Source organism: Anomalospiza imberbis, chromosome 13 (assembly GCF_031753505.1).
Source record: "Anomalospiza imberbis isolate Cuckoo-Finch-1a 21T00152 chromosome 13, ASM3175350v1, whole genome shotgun sequence".
NCBI classification, from domain to species: domain Eukaryota; kingdom Metazoa; phylum Chordata; class Aves; order Passeriformes; family Viduidae; genus Anomalospiza; species Anomalospiza imberbis.
The window spans coordinates 8,256,540-8,277,684 of record NC_089693.1 but is presented as its reverse complement, the minus strand read 5'-3'; the positions used below and the strand labels follow the sequence as shown (position 1 = coordinate 8,277,684).

General features: G+C 43.7%; 1 protein-coding gene and 3 long non-coding RNA genes across 9 annotated transcripts in view; 3 read left to right on the top strand and 1 right to left on the bottom strand.

Annotated features, from left to right (window-relative positions):
- Nucleotides 1–10,694, bottom strand: part of ZFAND6 (zinc finger AN1-type containing 6) — a 36,564-nt gene extending 25,870 nt beyond the window's left edge. Inside the window, exons 1-2 of one of the 6 annotated variants that reach the window (XM_068203759.1) lie at nucleotides 10,555–10,694; nucleotides 7,764–7,854 (exon numbers count right to left, since the gene is read on the bottom strand). Coding sequence is in view for 1 of the 6 variants with exons in the window: in XM_068203758.1 (XP_068059859.1) it covers nucleotides 3,628–3,629 (2 nt within the window). In the remaining 5 variants the exon portion in view is untranslated. Of the gene's footprint in view, nucleotides 1–3,309; nucleotides 3,539–3,627; nucleotides 3,797–7,763; nucleotides 7,855–10,554 lie in introns of those variants that run through there. The other 5 variants (XM_068203761.1, XM_068203764.1, XM_068203760.1 and 2 more) reach the window with 5 other exon arrangements.
- LOC137481835 (uncharacterized) lies at nucleotides 3,948–9,718 on the top strand. The gene is made up of 2 exons (XR_011003706.1): nucleotides 3,948–7,880; nucleotides 9,335–9,718. It is a non-coding gene; the product is annotated as an uncharacterized lncRNA (long non-coding RNA).
- A 154-nt stretch (nucleotides 10,695–10,848) lies between the features above and the next one.
- On the top strand, nucleotides 10,849–12,426 carry LOC137481836 (uncharacterized). The gene is made up of 2 exons (XR_011003707.1): nucleotides 10,849–11,258; nucleotides 12,139–12,426. It is a non-coding gene; the product is annotated as an uncharacterized lncRNA (long non-coding RNA).
- Nucleotides 12,427–12,929: 503 nt separating this feature from the next.
- On the top strand, nucleotides 12,930–14,119 carry LOC137481571 (uncharacterized). Its single transcript, XR_011003551.1, has 2 exons — nucleotides 12,930–13,480; nucleotides 13,953–14,119. It is a non-coding gene; the product is annotated as an uncharacterized lncRNA (long non-coding RNA).
- The last annotated feature ends 7,026 nt before the right edge of the window (nucleotides 14,120–21,145 follow it).

The window sequence follows — 21,145 nt, the reverse complement described above, 5'->3', positions numbered from 1 at the left end:
AACAAGTGTATTCATTTGTCTAAGTAATTCTCAAAATACTGTCTTAAGTTGATCTAAATGGAGCAGAAGATGGATCAGGTTAGGATTTAACTCAGTTTATCTCTTAATGCATAATTTAATAGACAAAAAGTTACTTCTCAAATGAAAAAAAACCCTCAGTTTCTTTCAACAACTGGAGAATGAGCAAAGATTCCCAACGTGATTGAGGAGAAACAGTTTTTGCACTGTCAAAGCTTTGTTTTAGCTAATCTCTGTTTAGCTCAAAAGCCCTATAAACACACTTGGAAGAAGGGATCTGTTAAAAATATACCACCCCACCCCTTCAATTAAGGGCTGAGAAGCTTATGACACATCTGAGAGATCCAACAAGAACAGGGAAGAAAGACTTAATGTTCCTGATACTTCTAAAGGTAAAAAAAAAAAAAAAAAAAAAACAAAGCAGGTTTAAAAATCCCAAACATGTTTCATGTCTCTATTAAGTGGATTTTAAACCAAGAACAGATCCCAACTATTTTTATTCCTTTGTCGGTCATGTGCAATTAAATGCTTATTTTCACAAAACCTTATTACAGTGTAAACATCACTGGGCAGATGATCCGCCCCACCCAGAGCGAGCTCCACACCACAGGAGGACACACAACTATCTCCTGAGGAGCCCTTGTATCTGCAGGAGAGGGCTGGTCCTGGGCACCAATCTGCCCTGCAACAGCAGCCCTGTGCTGATCACGCCTCCTCAGCTCACCCCTTTCCTAGAAACTGCAAGAAAACCAGTTAGAGGCCAAACCTCCCAGCTAAAAGCAAGGGCAGGTGTCCCTTTTTGGGTATGGCTGACAGGCTCTAGGATGACATTATTCTTCTCCCTCCTCCCTTCTGCCTTGGACACAGGGCAATTAGCAGAAATGATCCCTAAACCACTTGGGAAACAGGGAGAGGAAGAGAAGGGGAAAAGAGCCAGTTGGGCTGGCTCCAGCCACGAGTTGAGAACAATTTGAGCCAGCCTAGTTGACTGTGGCTGCAGTGCTCACAGAACCCCTCTGCTGGGAGCGTGCAGGAGGCCCCATGGGGGGCAGAGGGGGCCCAACAAGCAGGGGGGATCCAAAGCCCACATTCCTGGTTTCAGGGTGGGCAGCAGCCCTCCCGAAGGCTTGGGGATATTTTACAGAGATCAGCCCATGGCAGAAACACAGCCTGCTCCAAGTAGCACAGAACAGGACCAGAGTGCAGGGTCACCATCCAGCTCATGCTGGGCCACCCACCTCACACTGGGCAGTGCCACCAGCAGCTGGTGGACTGTAGGGCACAGATGTCCTTTGTCACAAAGAAAGGAGATAAAATTACAGTGGATTTTAAGAATCTCTTATTCACATCAGAGATGTATATTCCATCCTGGCACAAGAAGCAGACACATAAATCCCACAGCACACAACACATTCACAGTGTTTAAGATCTGCAGATGGAGCATGTGCAGGAGAAGGTTTTTATGAACAAGAAATGCTGGAACAACCAATCATTGTGCGGGGACAACACGGGTCCTGCCAGCAACGGCTTTGAATGCAGGCAAGAAACATTTGCTGTAGCCTGAATACAGAAGTTGTACAGCTGTGCCAGCAAAGTGGTATGTTTATCCTTTAGGGCAGATTTGCTTTCTACAAACAGCCTGCATTAGAACTGTATACATGTGGCGAGAGAGTTGAGCATTTCACTCTTGTGTTGAATAAATCAGCAAAACTGGTCCCAGATAATACATCTTTCCTAAGTTGGGGGCTAGAGGGGACTCAAGAAACATGGCTGCTCACTTATCAAGCAACAGGAACCAAGTTGAATCATGCATCAGCTTTTATCTGGTTCTAAATAAAACCAGTTTTTGGCTAAATGCAATATTTAACAGCACACAAATACTTCAGTTGGCTTCCTTTAGTTTCAGCAATTCTAATACACATACTCATCAGTTTAGAGAAATTCCAGCTAACTCTTCTTGCCCTCACCTCATACACCTGATCTAACCACTTAAGTCTTAGGCCTAGCATCACATGGAAGTTAAGAAATTAATATCCAGGTATTAAACACTTATGTATCCTGGTCTTAAACCCAGTACAAGAAACCTATCCCGGCTCTCTGCTAAAAGACCATATATAGTCACTGCCCATTCTAAAATAGTATTTTCAGGGTTTAAATACAATACAGGACATTTAAAAATGGCATAAACAGATAAAGGCAGCAAGAGCAAATTAGTAATTCGGGCCTATAAGCCACTAGCCCATGGCAAGACACCAGTGTGTCAAGACACTGATAAATATATATAAAAGCAATCTACTCCCAACATTTTAGGAGAAAACACAATGGCTCAATGTAAAACTGAAAGAACGAGCTATACTTTGAAAATAACACTTGTTTACATTCAGTAAAGGTCTAAGCAATTGCTTTCCACGGTCATTTGACAGACTGTTGCTCAATTTTTCACATCCAATCTTCTATCACCATGACTAATCATACAAAACCCACCAAACTTCTTAGACTCAACAAGTATTGGGGACATGAGTCTTTCTTTCCAATTCCCAGGAGCAGCTGTGTAACAACCCAAGTGATTTTATAAAAACAGGAAGTATTTAGGGAAGTAAGAAAATAGATTTCCCAATCTGAAAGCTTTGTTCTGTATGTGGCCTCATCTAATATAGAAAGGGTGACAATTAACAGAAAGTCTTCATTCTCATTAGAACCCCCCTGTTTCCTGCCTCGCCACTTCCTGCTCTCCTCCCTCTCACCCTATCCCATGCCACCCATGGCAATTCATACTTTTCCTGTTCCTGAAGCCCTTTCAGATGCATAAAGTGCCACTAAAAATACCACATATGATAAAACTGGTGCAGAAACTGAAAATAATCTTCCCTCAAATAAAACACCTGCTACCATTAGGCAATACAGGTTTCCAAAGAGATTCAGACCAATTCCAAAGGAAAATAAAATTTCTCCCCCTCCCCCTTTTTTTCCCCTTAGCTAGAAGGGTAATAGCTGCAACACAGAGCAGTAACACTTCATTTTTCCTGCCTGTGTTTGTAATCAGAGCTCTTACAAACCCAGACACCCTACAAAACTGATTAAATTGAGGAAAAAATTGCCATGTTTTACATAGTTTTTACATATCTTTGTTCTAAATGCTAAAGACCTGCGAGACATTCTTCTCATCAAGAACAAACACACAGACAACAGCACAGAAGCCTTCAGTGGTACAACAAAGGACAATTTAAGACAAATGACTTGGAGCAAATGCTATCACTGAATAATCCCAGAGCAGCTGTCATAATTAGTTACCTCCAATCTCATCAGAATCAGGGAAGTTAGAGTTAAAATCGAGCTCTCTTCCTGTAACATTGTGTAACTCCAAAACAGCAGCATTATCCACGCTATTTTAGAATTAACATTTCTCCATAAGATAATGTGGAACCGCTCGATTCTTCCACGCCAGAACACCCAGTGCAAGGCGAGAGATGACAAAAGAAACTCGGTCAAGTTTGAGTCTCTCAGCACCTTATTTCCTGTCTAAAGAGCCCTTTTGTTCTGCTTCCCTGCATAAATGTTAATATCCTGCCATCATTAGAAAGCGAAACGACGAAGGAAAGCCCCACGCACATGAACTCCACTGCCCCGGGGGGCGGAACGACGCCACCCGACGCGATTAGAAGGGCAAAATTCCTACCAACACGATCTCCACAATTCTCTGCTCGCTTCACCCCAGATTAACTTCACTTGGAGCTGCACTTCGGCGCAACCTACCGTGGGCACGGGGCCCGCCCTCCCGCTCCTATTGGTCGAGGCGGCGGAGGCCCGCCCCGCCGGCAGGGCCGCGCCCGCTGATTGGCGGAACGGCCTGTCCGTCACGTAAAGAACTTTTCCTTGCTAGCAGGTTAGGCTGGGCGGGCTCGGGCACCCCGGGCGCGCGCTCTTAAAGGGACCGTGCCCCGCTGCCGCCGTGACAAACCCGAGCCGCGGGCGGGCGCACCCCGGGACTGATGCCCGGACCCCGGTCCCCGCGGGGCGCCCACCCCTCCTGGCACCTCGCTCCACGACGGGGGTCGGGGGTGGAAGAGCGGATAACACCCGAGCGGGCTGGGAACGCTTCTCCCGCGGCAATTACACAACTGCCGCTTGCTCCACTTATGGGATAAAATTAGCTGTGGGTTTGGAGCCCATCCGCGCTTTAAGGGTGACTGGAGTTACCCTGGGAGGCCGAGCACGCTATATAAATTAGTAACCCCGGCTAAAAATACATCGGGTCGCCGGTTCCAAAGACTTCCACCCATTTAAAGCATGAGTCAGCAGGAGCTCCGCAGGAAGTGACTGTCTCCATCCCACAAGGTACCACGGCTTCTGCCAGAAACTTTTTGTGCTTATTCAGGCTTCACTTGACTGAACAAATTTGCAAGATCCTGGTCACGTTATGACAGCAGCGTTTCTCACGGCACAGCTTCCCCTCAGCACTACACAAAAACCTGTATTTTAGATTGAAAGTGGTTCTTTTTCCTTCGTGCAAACACAGATGTGGTTCCCTATGCTATCCAGTGAAAAGATGAGTAAAAACAAAACAAGGCTTAACAAATATTTCACAAGTGCAGATAGGACACCTGGTTCAAGACAAACCTTACCCCATCCTAATAAGCAACACAGGGAAGAGCCAGAACACAGTCAGTGTTCCCTCCTGCACCCACAAGTATCATCATAGATACACAAGACTTATCTGGGTAGCAAGGCTGCCTTACATAAAATATTTTCACGTGTTTAGTGTAAAATAACTAAAAACATTAAGCTAGAGGAAGATAAAGCACTTGTCAGCACAAGCAGATTGGGGCTGTTTTTGTCGTGTGTGAAGGCAGAGAGGAAAAACTTGTTTCTGGTTCTTGTCACCTTTCCCAGTGCTGGAACTGCCTGCCTTCCCTTACTTCAGCCACTACCAATACCACAAAACAGGGAAGTTTTAACTTCCCTAATACAGATTAATGAAGTCCAAGGCAGTCCAGCACACTGCTTTACTGCAAATACTACGCAACATCAGGAAAATATTTACAGCTAAGTGCTCCCTTGAGCTGTGATAACACCAAAAAGAGCATAAAAAACACCCTTAGGAAGGATATTTACTTCTGCTAAAACGATGAAATTGCACATTTTGTGTTACCTACTTTAAATCAACCTATCATGCCACAAATCCAAGTACAACTGAAAAGCAGCAACTGGTTATAAGTTGGTATGTATGGAAAACTACAAGAATAGAATTAACAATATTCACATACCTTCCTCCACAACACCTACAATATAAACTGAAACAACCAGACCTTAATCCTTGCATCAGAATTCAGTGGCCTATGAGAGCCAGCACTGCTGGAAGCTGATCTGGGGTCCCCTGAGCATAACTCACACTTGCATGACACTTTTTCTGACCAACCCTTATCTAAGCAATCAAAACCAAGAACACAGCTCACACAAACAAAACAGACCAATAAAGTATCTCAGGAACCAATCTTGGAAAGCTTCAATTCAGAGCACATTAACTTTAGGCCCATAGAAACAGCAGCACAAGTCACAAACTACATCAACCAAACTGTTGAGTGCTAGAAGACACGACAACCCTATAGTCAACATTATTGTTGGGATTCTTTAAAAAGAAGAGGGGAAAAAAACCCAAACCTAATATAGTATTCCAAAGTCTCCAGCTCTATTTGCTACCACAGCAGTCTCACCACCTTGTAATGGCAATGAAAAATAATTTTTATCATCAAACATCCCACACTTCAGCTCATGCTTCTGTCACACAGGCAACTAGCAGCTCTTATCACTACAGGGGAGATGTTCCATCCCTTTTCCTCCCCACCTCTTCCCCCCTCCAGCCCTGCAGTCTGGCCAGCTCCTGAAAACAGCTCTAGTGCTAATCAGCCCCTTCCATCTGCCTTGAGTCTCTGAGCTGGCAGAAGTTTGGCCAGCCTCTGATGAGCAAGAGTATGGCTTACCCAGAGCAGAAGGGGGATGGCAAAGCAAACTCAGCACTGGCCTCCCAGATTTTCTCACCTCATCTCATTTAAAACCAAAACACACCTATACCGTACTGTCCTAATAAGAAAGCCCCAAGAGTAATTTGCTATCCTCATGAAAGTGAAGATCCCCACATCATCTGTGAAGTGGGGTATCCAAACTAGATTCATGGTTGACCCTAAGGTCACTGGACTAGAAATCACAGGTAAACATATCTATCTAAATGTTGGGAATCCACGCATTTAAAAATTGCTATTCAAGTCATTACCCCATACTGAAGAAAAAGTAGTGAAACTGGATTAAAAAGCCTAATTTTTAGCCTCAGCTTCTGCAAGAAGCCATCTATTTCCTCTCTAAACACACATACATTCTGGAAAAACGGCACAGGCACATTTTAAGGTTCAGGCTCAAGTTAAGCCTTTGCTCCTATTACAATATCTGTAGCAATACAGAAAAAAAGGAAAACAGCAGATTGCAGCTGAAAGAACACTAAGCAGGGAAGCTTTCACAGCAGCGTTAAAAAAAAAATCAGTTTGCTGCCACCCAACTTTGCACTTGGGCAGTAAGAGAGCACCTGACTCTCATTTGACTATGGTAATCATGGAACAGCTAAAAGGCCATTTGTTCTCTAATCTTACACACACAGAAGACAGCAAGTTTGGGAGACTTGACAGCTCAAGAGATCACGAACAGAGCCTTCCTTCTGTAAGTCACCAGTTCAGAGACAAGAATAGTAGTGATCAAAAGCCACATGTGATGGCTGTTCAGGGATTAATGAAGAGATGGTTACTCAATCCAGGCCCCAGCAGATCAGTGTGAACCACAAAAGCTTTTCTTCACTATTTTGCACCTGGCTTTCAGTCCTGAATCCATGACACCTCCTGGATTCTGTACATGTTAATAAACAGCAAAGAAACTGATCTGCTGCATACACACACTGAACTGGCATTAAAATAAAGGACTTTACCCTCTGGCTGTCAATGATGTCTGCACTACACCATGCTGAATTTTTTATTATTATAGTTCAGACTTTTAGCTTTTCTTATTACTAGAGACACTTTTCAAAGAAATATTTAACTTCTCATCCCTTTCACACCCTCAGATGCTGTAATCCTATTTATAAACAATAGTTCCCAAACTTGCTGTATATTTCTTAAAATATATCAGTTTTAAAAGTACATTAGTGTAGGAATTTCAGAACTTTAGCATTTGAGAAATTACTCTGAGACAATATTATAAAGCTTTTTATCAAACCTAAAAAATCCCATTATTTCATGAGTGCCATGTCTACATAAAGGCAGTAGGGAAAAAAATCCCTGTATGAAGAAACAAACATTCCTTTTCATATTATGCATTCTTCAACACATCAGTCTCTGCAAAGTCTACTAGCAGTAGCTCCTTTCCAGCCTGACTTTCGTTTTGAAAGTCTGCAAAAGTACCTGGAATTTCCAAGCTGGATAAGCAAAATGAAAACAAGTTCAGAGTGTATGTTGACTGAAGGTCCCCAGAGCTTGGGTTCATTGTCCTGCTTCAAACACCACTACCAAAAACAATCTTCTACAGAAGCCCAACAATACACAGTTCATAGCTCTTAGTAGCACATTACTTCCCGAGAATGAAATTGCTGAAGAAAAGCCAAGATCCTAGAAACCTAGCAGGAAACTTATCCTTAGCTGTAACTAAGGAGGCCCTCACGTACAAAGAATTCAACTTGCTATTCCAGGAGTTTGAAGAGAACAACATACCAGACTGATGAGATTTCAGTAATCTTGAACTTCTGAGATTCCTCTTGCTGCTTTCAATCCCAGATGTACTACTGCACCACAATAATCAGATCTGGAAACAACAAAGAGGTGCATGTGGTAAATACAGAGAGGTCTGCTGAGCTGTCTGGCCAGCAGCACAGACACACCAGACAGACACATCCCACTGGATTGTTTTAGCAGCTATCTCAAACCACTCAAAGCTTAGCTGACTTGAGATACTATCAAAGTTCCAGCATGTTACATCCCAACTCTTTCTATAAAGGCAAAAAGCCCTTAATAGAATAATTTGTCCCTGCCCTGTGGCCTCCTGGCCTATAAAGCTGGACATTCCTCATAGGTCTCAGCTTCTCAGCAGCTGCCACGTGGGGTTGCTTTGGGGTGGTTGTTGGGGTTTTTGGGGGGTGTGTGATGTGGTTGGGTGTTTTGTCCTTTTTTTTTTTTAAATCAGAACACGGAACTGTATCTTGTACAGCTGCACAACCAAGGTCTCTGGTGACAGAGGACTACATCACTTGCTTCAGCCAAAGTCCTTGAAAAAGGATCTAGACATTTTAAAAAACACTTCCTTGACATTAAGTATCTCTTGGGTGGAGCAAAAAATAAGTATACTACAGTTTCCATTGAATTCAGCATAGTCCAAGTGCATTTATACATAAGCTGTAATAATCTTTGTAGGTCAAATGATGTATCTTGAAAGCAAGTCACAGCCCATTCAGTATTTAAAAAAAATGCATAGCAATTAACTGCCAAGGAAATGGAGCCAGAAGTTTGTATACTTCCAATTTTCTCAGAAATCAGACCGATTAATACAGCTGTTACAAAATGACACACTTTCACAGAAACAGGGATTACCTTTATCTGTAACCATAGCAACTTTTCAGTAGTTTTTGTTAATGTTACTCTCCCTCTGATAACTTGCCACTATCTCTTTCAAGCTATTTGTGTAAGGTTTTGAATGTGCCATCTGAGACCATGAAGTAACAAGAAGTTGAAATGTAAACTTACATTCTTCAATCACACTCCTGTAAGTATACTGTCATATATAATGTTGTGAATTTTTGCCATAAATTCATGATTAGTCAAGAAGCTCAACAGTAACAGATTAAAATAAATTTAACATGATTCAGAGGTTTTTAAGAGAAACATTTTAAGAGGTATTCTATGAAATATATACAGGAGACAGTTTTCCCACTACTGAAGAATATCTCCTTCTCTGTCTGCAAAGTAATAAACTCAAGGAATTATGCCACTGAAATGTCAGAGACTTGGCTATTCAGTACATAAGGAACAAAAATCCTCCCATTATACATTTATTTTGGCCTGAACAAATACAAGACAGATCAGAAAAGAGCCAGTCCCCTTGCTCTATGTTAGGTGATAGTAAAGAACAGGTGTAGGTACCTCAGCGCTACAAAAACAAATCAGACAAAATTCAAAGAGTAAAGCTGTAAAAGTTAGAGGACAGACAAGAAAGAGACAAAGCAATGAATGGACATATTTACTTCCTCAATTGTTGACTTACCATCATCCGCGGCTCAGAAGAGGATTAGCACTCTGTGCGAAAAATTATTTAAGACGACACAAGACAAACAAAAACACTTACTTGGAAGTAGGAGGAAAAAGAGAATTTCTTTTTTTTTTCCCACTGAACTTCACAGGGCAGCTTACCAAGCTGTGCCCTTCTCTTTTCAGTGCAGAGTTTGGCACAGTTAAGATGTGAGCACAGAACCTTATAAGAGTGAAAGAAACTCGGCACGCTCTTTGCTCCCTGTAACTCTTATGCAATGACACCTATTATAGGACAAGCCCGGACAAACACTCGGGAATGGACTTCAGAACACAACGGTGCACTTGAAGTCAAGCCATGCAGAGGGTGAAGTAACCACCACGGTTTTGCTGAATGCCTCCACGTTATACCAGCACATATGGTGGAAGCTTCTGTACTTTGTTGTTGCTGCTGTTGTTATTAGCAGTAAGGTAACTGCCCTTTTTATTTTCTAAGGTTACCCAATCCTAACATCCTGTGGAAACACGAGTGGATGTTCACACCCTTTATCTATCACTCCAGGCTTTTGGCAAAGCCTAGGAGGCAAATTGGGTTAAATCTCACAGGCTTCCTGGGCGAACACCAAAACAACAACAATAACTTCTCATAAAGCAAAACGCCGAAGCACGACAGACTTTACAAGCCTTAACCCTTGGTTTAACTACAAGAGTGGTACAACACAAAGTGCATGTTGATTCCCGAGCAGCCCTATCCCCACACCAGCCAAGCCCGCTGCACTGGGCTCACCCGAGGGGCAGCGGGGCCCGCTCCGGGCTGGGGGCACGCTCGGGCGGGCAGGGCAGCGCCGCCGAAACCCCGCGGTCCGTGCGGAGGGCGCAGGGCCGGGCCCGGCCGGCGCAGCGCTGGCGGAGGGCCGGCTCTGCCTCTCCCTTCCACCCAAGGACACGAGTACAAACACCTCTGCCCCGGGATGGCTCCTGCGCACGCAGCCGCCCGCCGGGGGTGGGGAGAGGAGGACGGAACCACCAAAAAAGGCAGAGAAAAAGCCGCGGGCCCCGCGCCCGCCGTCGCCCCGCAGCCCCTCGCCCGCTGCGTGCGGGGGTCGGGGGTACGAAGGGGAAGCCTCCCCACAGCCCCTCCGCCGCTCCCGGGGCAAGTGGGCGGGCGGCCGCCGTTCCCCCGCCCCGTCGCGGTGCGGGGCCGGGGCCGGGGCCGCGGCCGCAGCCCCGGCCCGGCCGCCCCGGCCCCGCCGCGCTCCCTCACCTGCGCCGGGCCCGCCGCGCCCGCCGGCCCCTCTCGCTCCTCACCAAACTTTTTTTTCCCCTTTCTCCGTGTTTCGTTGCCCTCGGAGTGACGCGGGCGGGCGCTGATTGGCGGAGCCCAGGCAGGGAGGCCGCGGGGAGCGGGAGGCGGCGCTACGGCCCGCGAGTAATTATTACACGGCGACGGCGGCGACGTAAACCAGCGAATGCTATTTAAAGGGACAGCGGCCCGCCCCGCGTGCCCCCCGCCCGCAGGGGTGACCTGAGGCGAACGCGGCAGGACGAGCGGGCTGGGGCAGCGGCAGCCGCCCTCCTGCCCCACAATGAATTCATTTTGCTGTAAAATACCCGTGGAGGCGCCTGCTGCCGCTCCCTCTGCCCTTCAGGTCCGCGAAGGGGAAGGTCTCTCCTGGCGGGGCTTCCTGCGGGGCTCAGGGCGCTGTGTGGGGTCGGTCCTCAGGCCCCTCGCCTTCTGTGCCCTGTGGGAAGGCAGCGGTGGCCTTGGCCTTTCTTCTTAACTGTAATATCACCTGCTTGTGTTTTCTTCTCTCCGTGTGGGGCTTTGAGACAATCCACTACAGCTTCTTGACATGCACACCATTTCCAGCTCACACCCGATATATATGGATATATTTCCTTTTTTTTTTTTTTAATATACATTCTCCCCACTTGTCACAGCCCATACCATGCACACAGGTTTTAAAGGTGAGATTTAAGGATGATGAGTGACTTGATGCAGATATGGAGTACAGGATTCCAGGGACATGAAACAAACCAAATAAAAGGAGAATTTTATCTGTGGATAGGGGAGAGGAATGGGCCGAGGCTAGAGTAGCTGGCAGGAGGTGAGTGGAGTTTGCAGAGAGTTTTGGAGGAGGGAAGGAAGAGTGTGCAGTCTTGCAGCCAGAGAAGCTGAGGTTGGGTAAAACATGTTCCCATTTCCTACAATCACAGACTATAATCACTGAGCTGGAATGGACCCATCAGAATCATTGATTTCCTAGAGGTACTGTGAAGAGATTTAAAATTTGGGGTCTTGTTTAGAGCAGAGGAAGGCATTGCAAGAGGACACATAAAGATTTCAGCAAAGATAAAATCCAAGCAGAGGCTTCTCATTGCTAGGAGCTTGCTATAACCCATGTTGAGAGCTGAGTAGGTAGATCCATAAACCTGGAAAAAGTACTAAAAGGGAAGAAAACACCTTATTTGTTTGTTTGTTTTGAATATCAGAGCTTGGATCAACACTAGAAAATGCTAGTACAACCAGCATGGAAATGCTAGCGTAGCTTTACAGCTATTTTGGTAGAGATTATTCAGTCTTGGCTGTCTTCGCTGATGCAATCGGTTTTCCAAATGCCAGGTTGCATGAGCAGAAGATGACCTGCATTGCATGTGGGTATCACAGCATTCACCACAACATTATTTGGAGCACTCTCATGGTCTTGGCAGTAATCACAAGGATCTGCAGGGAGTGATGATTGCATTCCTCCCAACCTCTCCATGATCATCTCTTTTTAAAATGATTTTTTTTAAACCTTGAATTAATTCCCTCTGGTTGTTCCTGGACTGTTTTCTTTGTGTCAAGTTTCATCTCATCATTGGAAATATAAATGCAGAATAGTAGGGCACAACATCCTCAGCGTTCAGGAAAAGGCCAACTGATTGTTCTGCAGTTGTGAGTGACCAGCACAGCAGCTGGCAGAACAGCAGCGTCGATACAAGGGAAATGCAAACAGTGAACAAGACGGACACCTCCCGCCAGGAGTTACTGACCAGCAACACATGGTGCAACAAATGTTAAGTTGTGGCATCAGATGTCAAGGGGGAGCAGCAGAATGTTCAAATGTGATCTTACTCAAGTTGCGGGTGACGCTCATCAGTTCTCATGTGCTGAAAAGAGAAACCTTAGTTACAATAATGCTGGAGTAAGTGGGGTTTTTGGAGCATTCAGAATCACTATGTCTGGTACAGTCAAAAGCTGCCACAGCTCAGAAGAGGCAAACAACCTCTAGAAAAAAAGGGAACACAAAGTTTTATGCCATTTGCATTAAAAAAAAGCCGGTAGTCAAGCTGTCTCTGAGGAAGAAAATTCCCAAAGAAGATGGCCAGGTTTATTCTTGGGGTAGAATAAAGGATGCATTTAGAAATTAAATGTACATGTTGTTCTACTGTGAATGAAAAGCATAATATTGAAGTAATAGTGTTCAGTTTTCTGATCTGAGGATCTAGGGACTGATAGGCTAAAAAACCTTGCTGAAGTCAAGTAAGATAAGGATTAAAAAGGAAGTGTATAATCAGAGAAATGGCTTAGATGTTAACCACCCAGAGAAGGGCATCTTTGGCTTTGAAATCAGCTGAAGAAGTCAAAAGTGATTCTGAGCCAGCAGCTGCAAACAGAAGCCTGTTTTCTGTGGACCACTGCAGAGGAGTTGGAGGCTATTGGTCCACCTTAAGTTGATCAGAATAGTTTTTATTTTTAAGAGTCCACAAATGCTCAGAAGGGCACAGGACTGCCTGAAGCATGGGGAGCCTGATATTCAGTGGGATGTCCTTTAAGGAACAACTTCATTCTACCAGGCATCATTTTGCTTTGACAGAGAAATCCAAAAGAAACTCCAAACATTTAGGCAGGGGATCCCAGTCCAAGCTGAAACACCCAGGAGAGAGGTGAAAGGTTTCCCAGCTGTGCCTGTGATTTGATGATGTATGGCAAAATGGTGAGTGGTAATCAGTGAACATTACTTCCTCTTCTGTAACGTCACAACTGGAATGGTGTTTATTCTCCTTGACCTACATTACTCAGATCTGCTTTCATATATTAATGCTCTCATCACCTTCATTCCCCAGCACAACTTATTTTCATGGTTTTAAGGACTATCTATTCATATACCTCTTTAGAAAATATGGGCACAATTTTTCTGAAAGAGGTTTCTTCTGATTTTTACTCCCTTCTCCCAAATCCATTTAATCTATCTGCTAACACAGAGGACCTTTTCCTTTGGCTCCTTTTATGTTTGCTTCTGCTATAGTAGCTTGTTCTTTCTTTAGCTAAAGATTTAGAAGTCATTAGAGGAATCTCAGTAATGTATTCATTTTGAGGTAGATTTATCTTCAGAGCTGGTAAATGGGAAGTCTCTCTTTTACCTCAGTGGGCTTTGGATCTGGTGTTAAGTGCTATCATCATTTCAGTTCTAATCTTGTTGTTTGGGGCCCAATGTGCAGCTCCTGACTCTGCTGAGATTTTTACCATAGGTTTATTGAGAGCAGAATCAGCTCCTGCTTCCTGAGAGACAGACTATAAAAATATAAAAGAAATAAGCACAAGGTTCTCTTGAACAAGTGTATCTTAAATTTTCTTTTATTTGATTCTGAGTCTCACTGGATTTTTTTTATCCACAGGTACTTTGACCCCTGTTCTAAGCCTTATCCTAACAGGATAAGCTGGAGTTTCAGCTACAGAGGCCTGTTGGAAATTGGGCCCAACAGTTATTTGGCAGTGGCCTTGATGAGCAACAATGCCAGCTTTCCATTGCAATGCCCACATTCAGAGATTTGCAGAATTAGAGTCCAAATTCTTCTTGTATTTGCAAGCCCAGAATGCCACCGACTTCAAGGGGGTTGTAGGATTTTAGCCAAGAGCAGAAATTTGCCCAGGATGATTTCAGATTCCCTCATGCTTCTGTTTATATGATATTACCATCAAGCTCTATTAGCATGCTCCATGTTGCATTTTACTTTTAAATTACATAAAGGATATTTACTGTGCTGATGCTACATAGTTTGCAAGAAGGATGCACATGTGGAAATGAAAAAACATCAATTACCATCAGGATCTCCAGCTTTCAGCATTCATTTTCCAAAACAACCCAGGGACTATTTCTCATTAAAAAAAAGAGCAGAAATGAAAATCCAATTTCTTGGCATTTATGTATGGCATTCTGGAGCCTTACTCATCAAGTCTGTTGTGAAAATGGTTGGAATAAAAACCCTCATATTGTTCAAGACTTTAATACTCTGCTTTTGTTTTCTGTATAGTGGTTTCCCAATCAGAGACATGAGTCCATCCCTAAAAATAACGAAATGTTTTTCTGCCTCTCAGAAGATGGGAGAAAAAATAATCTGGTGAAAACTGAGTGATCATCAGGGATAATAGGTAAAAACCCAGGTAGAGGTTGAGAATTAATGGATGAAACCTGTGAAAACAGGCAAGTGAGATGCCAGGCATCAGACAATGCCCACCGCTGCCAGTGGAGCCAGGTCAGTGCTGCCCTGCCCACAGGGATGGCACCGCTTCAGGGCCAGCAGCTCCTGGGTGCCCTTGGAGCCGCTGAAGCCGAGAGCAAACCGGCTGCTCGGTGACTTTTCCTGGGAAGGGGCAGCGCAGGGAGGAGGGATTCCCCAGGGCAGCGCTGCTTTGGTTCCAGTCGGAGCCACCGGGCAGCTCAGCATCTTTCAAAATGAGGCAGATTGTGTTGCCACGTGGTTACAAATCTGGGAGCTTCCTTCTAGATAGCCTTCTTTAGAAATCTAGGGCTGGGGCCTTTTAAAGCCCTAATGACTCCCCACTTAAGCTTTTAATATCCATGTTAAATAGTTCATTGAGCATTCAGGAGAGCAGTGTGCCATTGTGGGCTGATGAGTAACTTTAGGCAAAGAAGTTATTTTGTACCTCTGTGCTTTTTCTTCTCCCGCATCTGCTTTGTCTGTGTGGATACTAAAGTCTTTCAGGGCAGGAGTGGCTCACGCTGTGCGTGTCTAGTCATCAACACAGCAACTCCAGTCTCACTGGGAACTTCTCTGTGCTCCCCAGTCCTGCCCATAACACAACCCTCCAAACACGTCTGTGCTTTGTATATGCTACAGGATTTGAGTATTAATTACTATTAATTACTATTTAAAATCTGGACTCCTAAATTCTGTAACATTAAAGTAGCCGTATATGGATAAACCCTTCCACAAATGGGTCACTGCACAGAAAGCCTGGAGACTATCAACTGCTCTGGTGACCAGCTGCTAAATTGTGAGGATACAGGGACCAGAGATGCTCTAACAGGATGGCTTTGGCCACTGAAAAGTCTCCATGTACTCAGGAAAGCTGGCCCTACCTGTTTCTGCTCTAGTCCTTGAAATTTAAGGGGAGCAAAGATCAGGGCAGCACTGCTTGGTGATCCTTTAATAGCAATACTCCTTCAGAGACCTTTAAATCCAGCAGAATTTAATGCATCCCTGAAGGTACTCTGAGCCAATTTTTGCTTTTGCAACTTTTTGTTGTCTCTACTGCATGAGTGGAGAGCTCTTAGCTCATACTGTGTCACTGGATTCTTGGATTCAGAGGGTTGTTCTGCATGAATAAACTCAGTGCCTGGACACATCCTGGTGTATAGAAAGTAAACAATATGACTGAAGCACCTGTCAAGGATCAAGGTACAAGTGTCCCAAATTACAAAAATGTGTGTTCAGCCGTCTTCCCACCTGCTTAGGAATGCCAGGAATACCAGACTACTCTGGGTTTGGCACTCTTGTTTGTTCTGTTCCTGTCCATCTGACTTTGCTAGCTCAGATAGGCTATTTGTCAATGCCAGAGGAATCTGCTGCAACAACAGAGGGAGTATCTGGTGTCAGTATTCTCCAGCTCCTTGAGGGAACTACCTCATTAGGGAAGCTAAAACATCACTATGATTGCTTAGAAGCAAACCATTTGTTCTGCAAAACTCTCCAAGCAGTTACTCACTTCTTGTAAAATTATAATGCCTGAAGTCTTTTTCTAAAGCAGTCTTGGATACTTGAATGGCTGGAGATTTGCAGATGATAAAAAGTTTTACAGCGAAGCAGATCTGATCAGTGTTTCCTTAAATTAGACAAATATTCCTCTCTGTCAAAATGTCATTCGATTTGGATAGATTAAAAAAAATAAAATGTTCTACTGGAGAAAGTTATAAAACAGGACATTTCTGTAGCTTCACAGATCCTCAAAATGCATATGAGATTTTGTAGGCTTTCTTTAGGAAATTTGAAGCTAAGGCTTTTAATATACCTACAGCACATATTTTTGTCCCACAATATCCAAGTATGGTGTCATAATCAGCTTTGATCTCTCTCATTAACTTTGGCAGAGGACATCAAACTGAGATGGGATTACTGCTGTCCTGGTATTCTTCCTCAGAAAAGAAGCCTTTTGGAAGATTGATAGCTGAGGCTGCCTTTGGGTAGTATCTTTCATTCAAGGGTTCTAAAGCAATCACAAATATTCCCAAGTCTTCCTAGCCAGAAATTGGGCCCAGCCTTCCTACTTTTCTGCAGTGTACTTTGCTCACTGTATCACATCAGGAGGGACAGTCTATCCATCTCTCTCCTTTGTGCTGGCAGTTTCCTAGGGAATTGCTAGTGAACACAGATGACAGACTGTGCTCCTTGCACTCTACACAGGGAGAAGGAAGGTGCAGAGAGGGAGAGGTATCGTGTTCCTGTTCTCCTGGAACAGATGGAAATCTCTTGGGTAGTATCACATTTGAGCAGTTCCTGCACAGCTGTAACCTATGTGAGGACCACAGTGACAGAATCAGAGCAGAGACCTGTCCATCCTCATTCCTACTCTATCCCTAATACATTTTATAAAAGCTGTTCTGGTCCAGCTGATATACTGTTTAATTTAATTTAATATGAAGAAACTCTGATGCCTGATTCCCTATACTGTCTTTTCATGTCTTGTGCACAGCCCAGGAGATATTAAAAAGCCATACTAGTAACTTACCTGAGTTACACACAGGAAATGCCCAGTGGACTTCTTGAGAAAAAGTACACACAGAACAAGATTAAGGATTTGGATCACTGACAGGTCTACAGTTGAAGAGCAATAAATCACACCTCTCTCCCAACTTGCTTCTCTCTGCTTCCTCCTTACTTTTCTACTTCTCCTCTTCTAAATGAAAGGGGACATCTTACAGGCTTGCAAAATCTTCCCTCCTGTGGGAAATTGCTAATTATCAGAGTTGCCACAATAAAGACCAAGTTCTGCAGAAAGAGAGCAACACACCACAGTAGAGCACTGCAGTTTTTTTTATTTTTTTTTCCTTTTTACTTAAAAACTCTGGTATTTCTGAAAGTCACACCTCCTAGAATATAGTGTCCTGTATATGAAGATATAGTGGGTTTCTATGCAGTTCAGCCATGAAAATGTTGGGGTGTGTAAGTAATGTAAGGTCTTCATAAAGACTGCCTTGTAAAATCTGCTTTGTACTCTGCTTTGTTCTTCTATCTAGCATTCTCTAGAATGTGCTTGGGAATATTTATTTTTCCTAATTTCTTTTCTTTAACTGAGGCAAAATATTTACACACCCCACACCAAGCTCACAAAGAATAGTGCTTAGTATTGCTGCTGTTCATTTGCTGGCATACCTAATTATACAGCTGAAAATGTCAACATTAAGTTATGTCTGCATGGCAGGCATTGATGTGGCTGTTATGTAACACAGGTGTGCTCAACCCACCTTCAGCTGAAGCTCAGGCTGTGCTACCAGCAGCCATCACTGAGCCTGTAAAACTAATCAGAATAATATTAATTGAGTCACTAACCCATGCCAAACTCTGACTTTAACAACATGAATAATTGGTAATCAAGCCAGCTTGTGAAGACCTTGTCCAGTGCGTAGCCACACAGCAGTGATCTCAGCTCTGGGTCACACCTCTCCAGACGGGCACTGGTGGGCCTGGCCACCTAAGGACATGGTTCATCACCCCCCTCTGTCTGCATCTTCCTCTCCCTGAGATGTTTCCACCTATCTGGTAGGGACTGGAGAAGGGGATGGTGACCTAGTTTATAATTCAGCTGGCCCAGCTCACAGCTTAAAGCAGTGATGGAGATGCATTGGTGCTAAAATGCTGGATTATGAGCTGTGGTACAGACACACAATCTTTTGTGCTATTTTATGCTACAATAGTCTCTGCAGAAAATGCCATGAGAAGCACTGATCATATACAAAACTACTGCTAACTATGCTGGAGCTGGGCTGCCAGAGCCCATACTACTAGAAGAGAGAAATTGGGAGAAACACAAACCATAAACCAGAAAGCATTCTACTAAGAAAACATCCCAGTTCAAAATCAATATTAAGTCTTGAGTAAATCAGAGAAAGCAGAGCAATGAGTAAAACAAGGGAAATAATAAACATTAAAGATGTACGCATTAGTGCATACCTAACAAAAGGTTACTTCTCTGGGATGTTTTTCTGAGTGCTACAACAGATCTTCTATGATCTCGGGCAAAACGCATACTTTCTCTCTGCCATGATGTTAGATGATACTTCCCTACCTTATAATCCCTCATGTTGTGAGTTGCTGAGTGTCAAAGAGTGCTCACTATGTAGGATTATATCAGGTCCTGAAGAAGGGAGAGGACCTGCAGAAGGCAGATAAAGATGGGATGAGTTTAGTTGTCCTTGAAGTCATCAGGAGCTGAGGGCATGGCAGATGTGTTCTCTGCTCAGTCTCTTGCTAAGGAAGCATTTCTCTAACCAGCATCCAGGGAGCAGATCTAGCATAAGGGCAAGTATTTGCACTCACAGTACTCAGGGGACAACTTGATTAACTGCCAAAAACGTGGTTTGATTTCTCATTGTCACCACTTGTAGAAAATATTTCAGTGGAGTCAGGACTGATACTTCCCCTGAAGAATGAGCTTCTGGTAAGGTCTTGAGAAATGTCTGAGTAAATGTCTGGAGGAAGGCAATGGTGGGTGTTAGCAGGTGACTGGGCACGTTACCCCTTGCAGTGTTACATATGTTAAATTGAGTAAGAGACAATAGGAAACACTGCAGGGTGCCAGCATTTGGGAAGACATCAGTACTTGGAATTCATCTGATGGATAAATCAAGGGATTTTTTTAATAACTGTATTTGATGCCTTTCAAAATAATTTCCACCTTTTAGCAGTGTAATAACAGCGAGGAGATGAGAACAAACCTCATTGACCATTTCTGTGCACAGATCAGAATCTTCTACTCACAGCTCAATTCCCTTCCCTGTTACCTTTATTGCCTTATGCATAGCAAAGAATTAACACTTCAGCTTTGAAGCATTCTTTGTCATGCCCAGGTAATTTAAAGAATGCCACTGCACCTGGTAGAACTATAAAAATGTCCTTCTAAAAATCTCCACAACGTTTAATATTTTATTAATTGCTGTGTTCTTGTGTTTTGCCTGCAGTAAAACAACCTCATGGAAGTGAGACACTACCACTGAAGGCTAACAAACATTTTCCCTTCAACATCTTATGTTACCACCGTGCCTTTTTTGTCCTTCCGTTTTGAATCCTTGTTTTTAACAATCTTTCTGTTTTCAAGCAAGAAAAAAAACCAACAAACCAACATCTTTCTTGCTGCAAGCAGAGAACCAGAACAGGCAGTGTTGAAGCTTTCATTCCTTTTCCATATGTGGAAAAGACTGTCTGAAAACTTTATTTCCCAGGGAAATATAATCCACATTTTCATCCTGTACTGCCTGAATAATTGCCCTGCATATAATACTATCTCCTCTTAGTGACTGAGGAACTAAAAGAAAAAATAAAACAAAGTTTAACATAAACAAAATAACATTGATAGCTTTATTAGAGAAGATGTAGGAAGCCAAACCACACAAGCACAGACACAGCTATTAAAGGAAAATTAGAAAGTTGTCAACACAAGCTGTTCAAAAATAATTTCAGGTCCCCCAAAGCCATGTGATTTGCTTGCAGAATTTCAGCCCTCAAAATACAGGTTCAGTGTGTTCTTATTTGTTTTCACTTTTTGATATACTGGGGAATCACAAGGAACCAGCTTTATTTTACAAATGTGGAGGCTGAAAGATTTTTGCTTAATAAAGATTCTTGAGTGCTACCATGACTTCAGAATCTGGAGATTTCAGAAAACCATCACCAAGGCCACATGGTCAGCAGTAATGTGCAACACTAGTCTATTTTTCTAGCAAAAAAACCGCTCATGTTCCATACATGCAGCTCCCTGTGGGCATGCTATGTTTTTCCATTCAGCAACCTCATCTCAGAGAAAAAGGACTCTGTCTAGGATTTGCAGACATCTTGTTGCACAAAGGGAAGCAAAAGCAAGTTGGGACATCATGAAATTCCCATTCTGTTCTGTGTATGCCCAGATTGCCCATAAATGCATATGCAGTACGTGTGACTCATCCCCAGATCCTGGATGTGAGTATAGGAGCCCCAGGTGGAGACTGTGCCAACAGTGCAATAAGCAACATGACTAACATCTATCATATGTATTTTGTTTTCTCACCCTTTTTTTCAAGGGAAGGCCACATGTTTTGGCAGGTACTATTAGTGCTCTCTTTGCATCCAAGAACACAAGCTCCAGGAATTGCATCTCGCACAGGAAGCAGGAGGTGGTGATGTTTGTGACGGCCATGAGCCCCTGAGGGAGCTCATTATTTACCTTGGGATTTGGCCTGTCCCCTGCCAAAACAAGCTGCATTGTCATTTTGCAAAGTCCTGTTTACCTGAGGGATGAAGCTGCCAGCAAGGTGTTCAGTCTGAAGGTCTGGAGGATGGGGTGTGCCAAGTCCAGCCATTTGACCATCTTGCTGTAA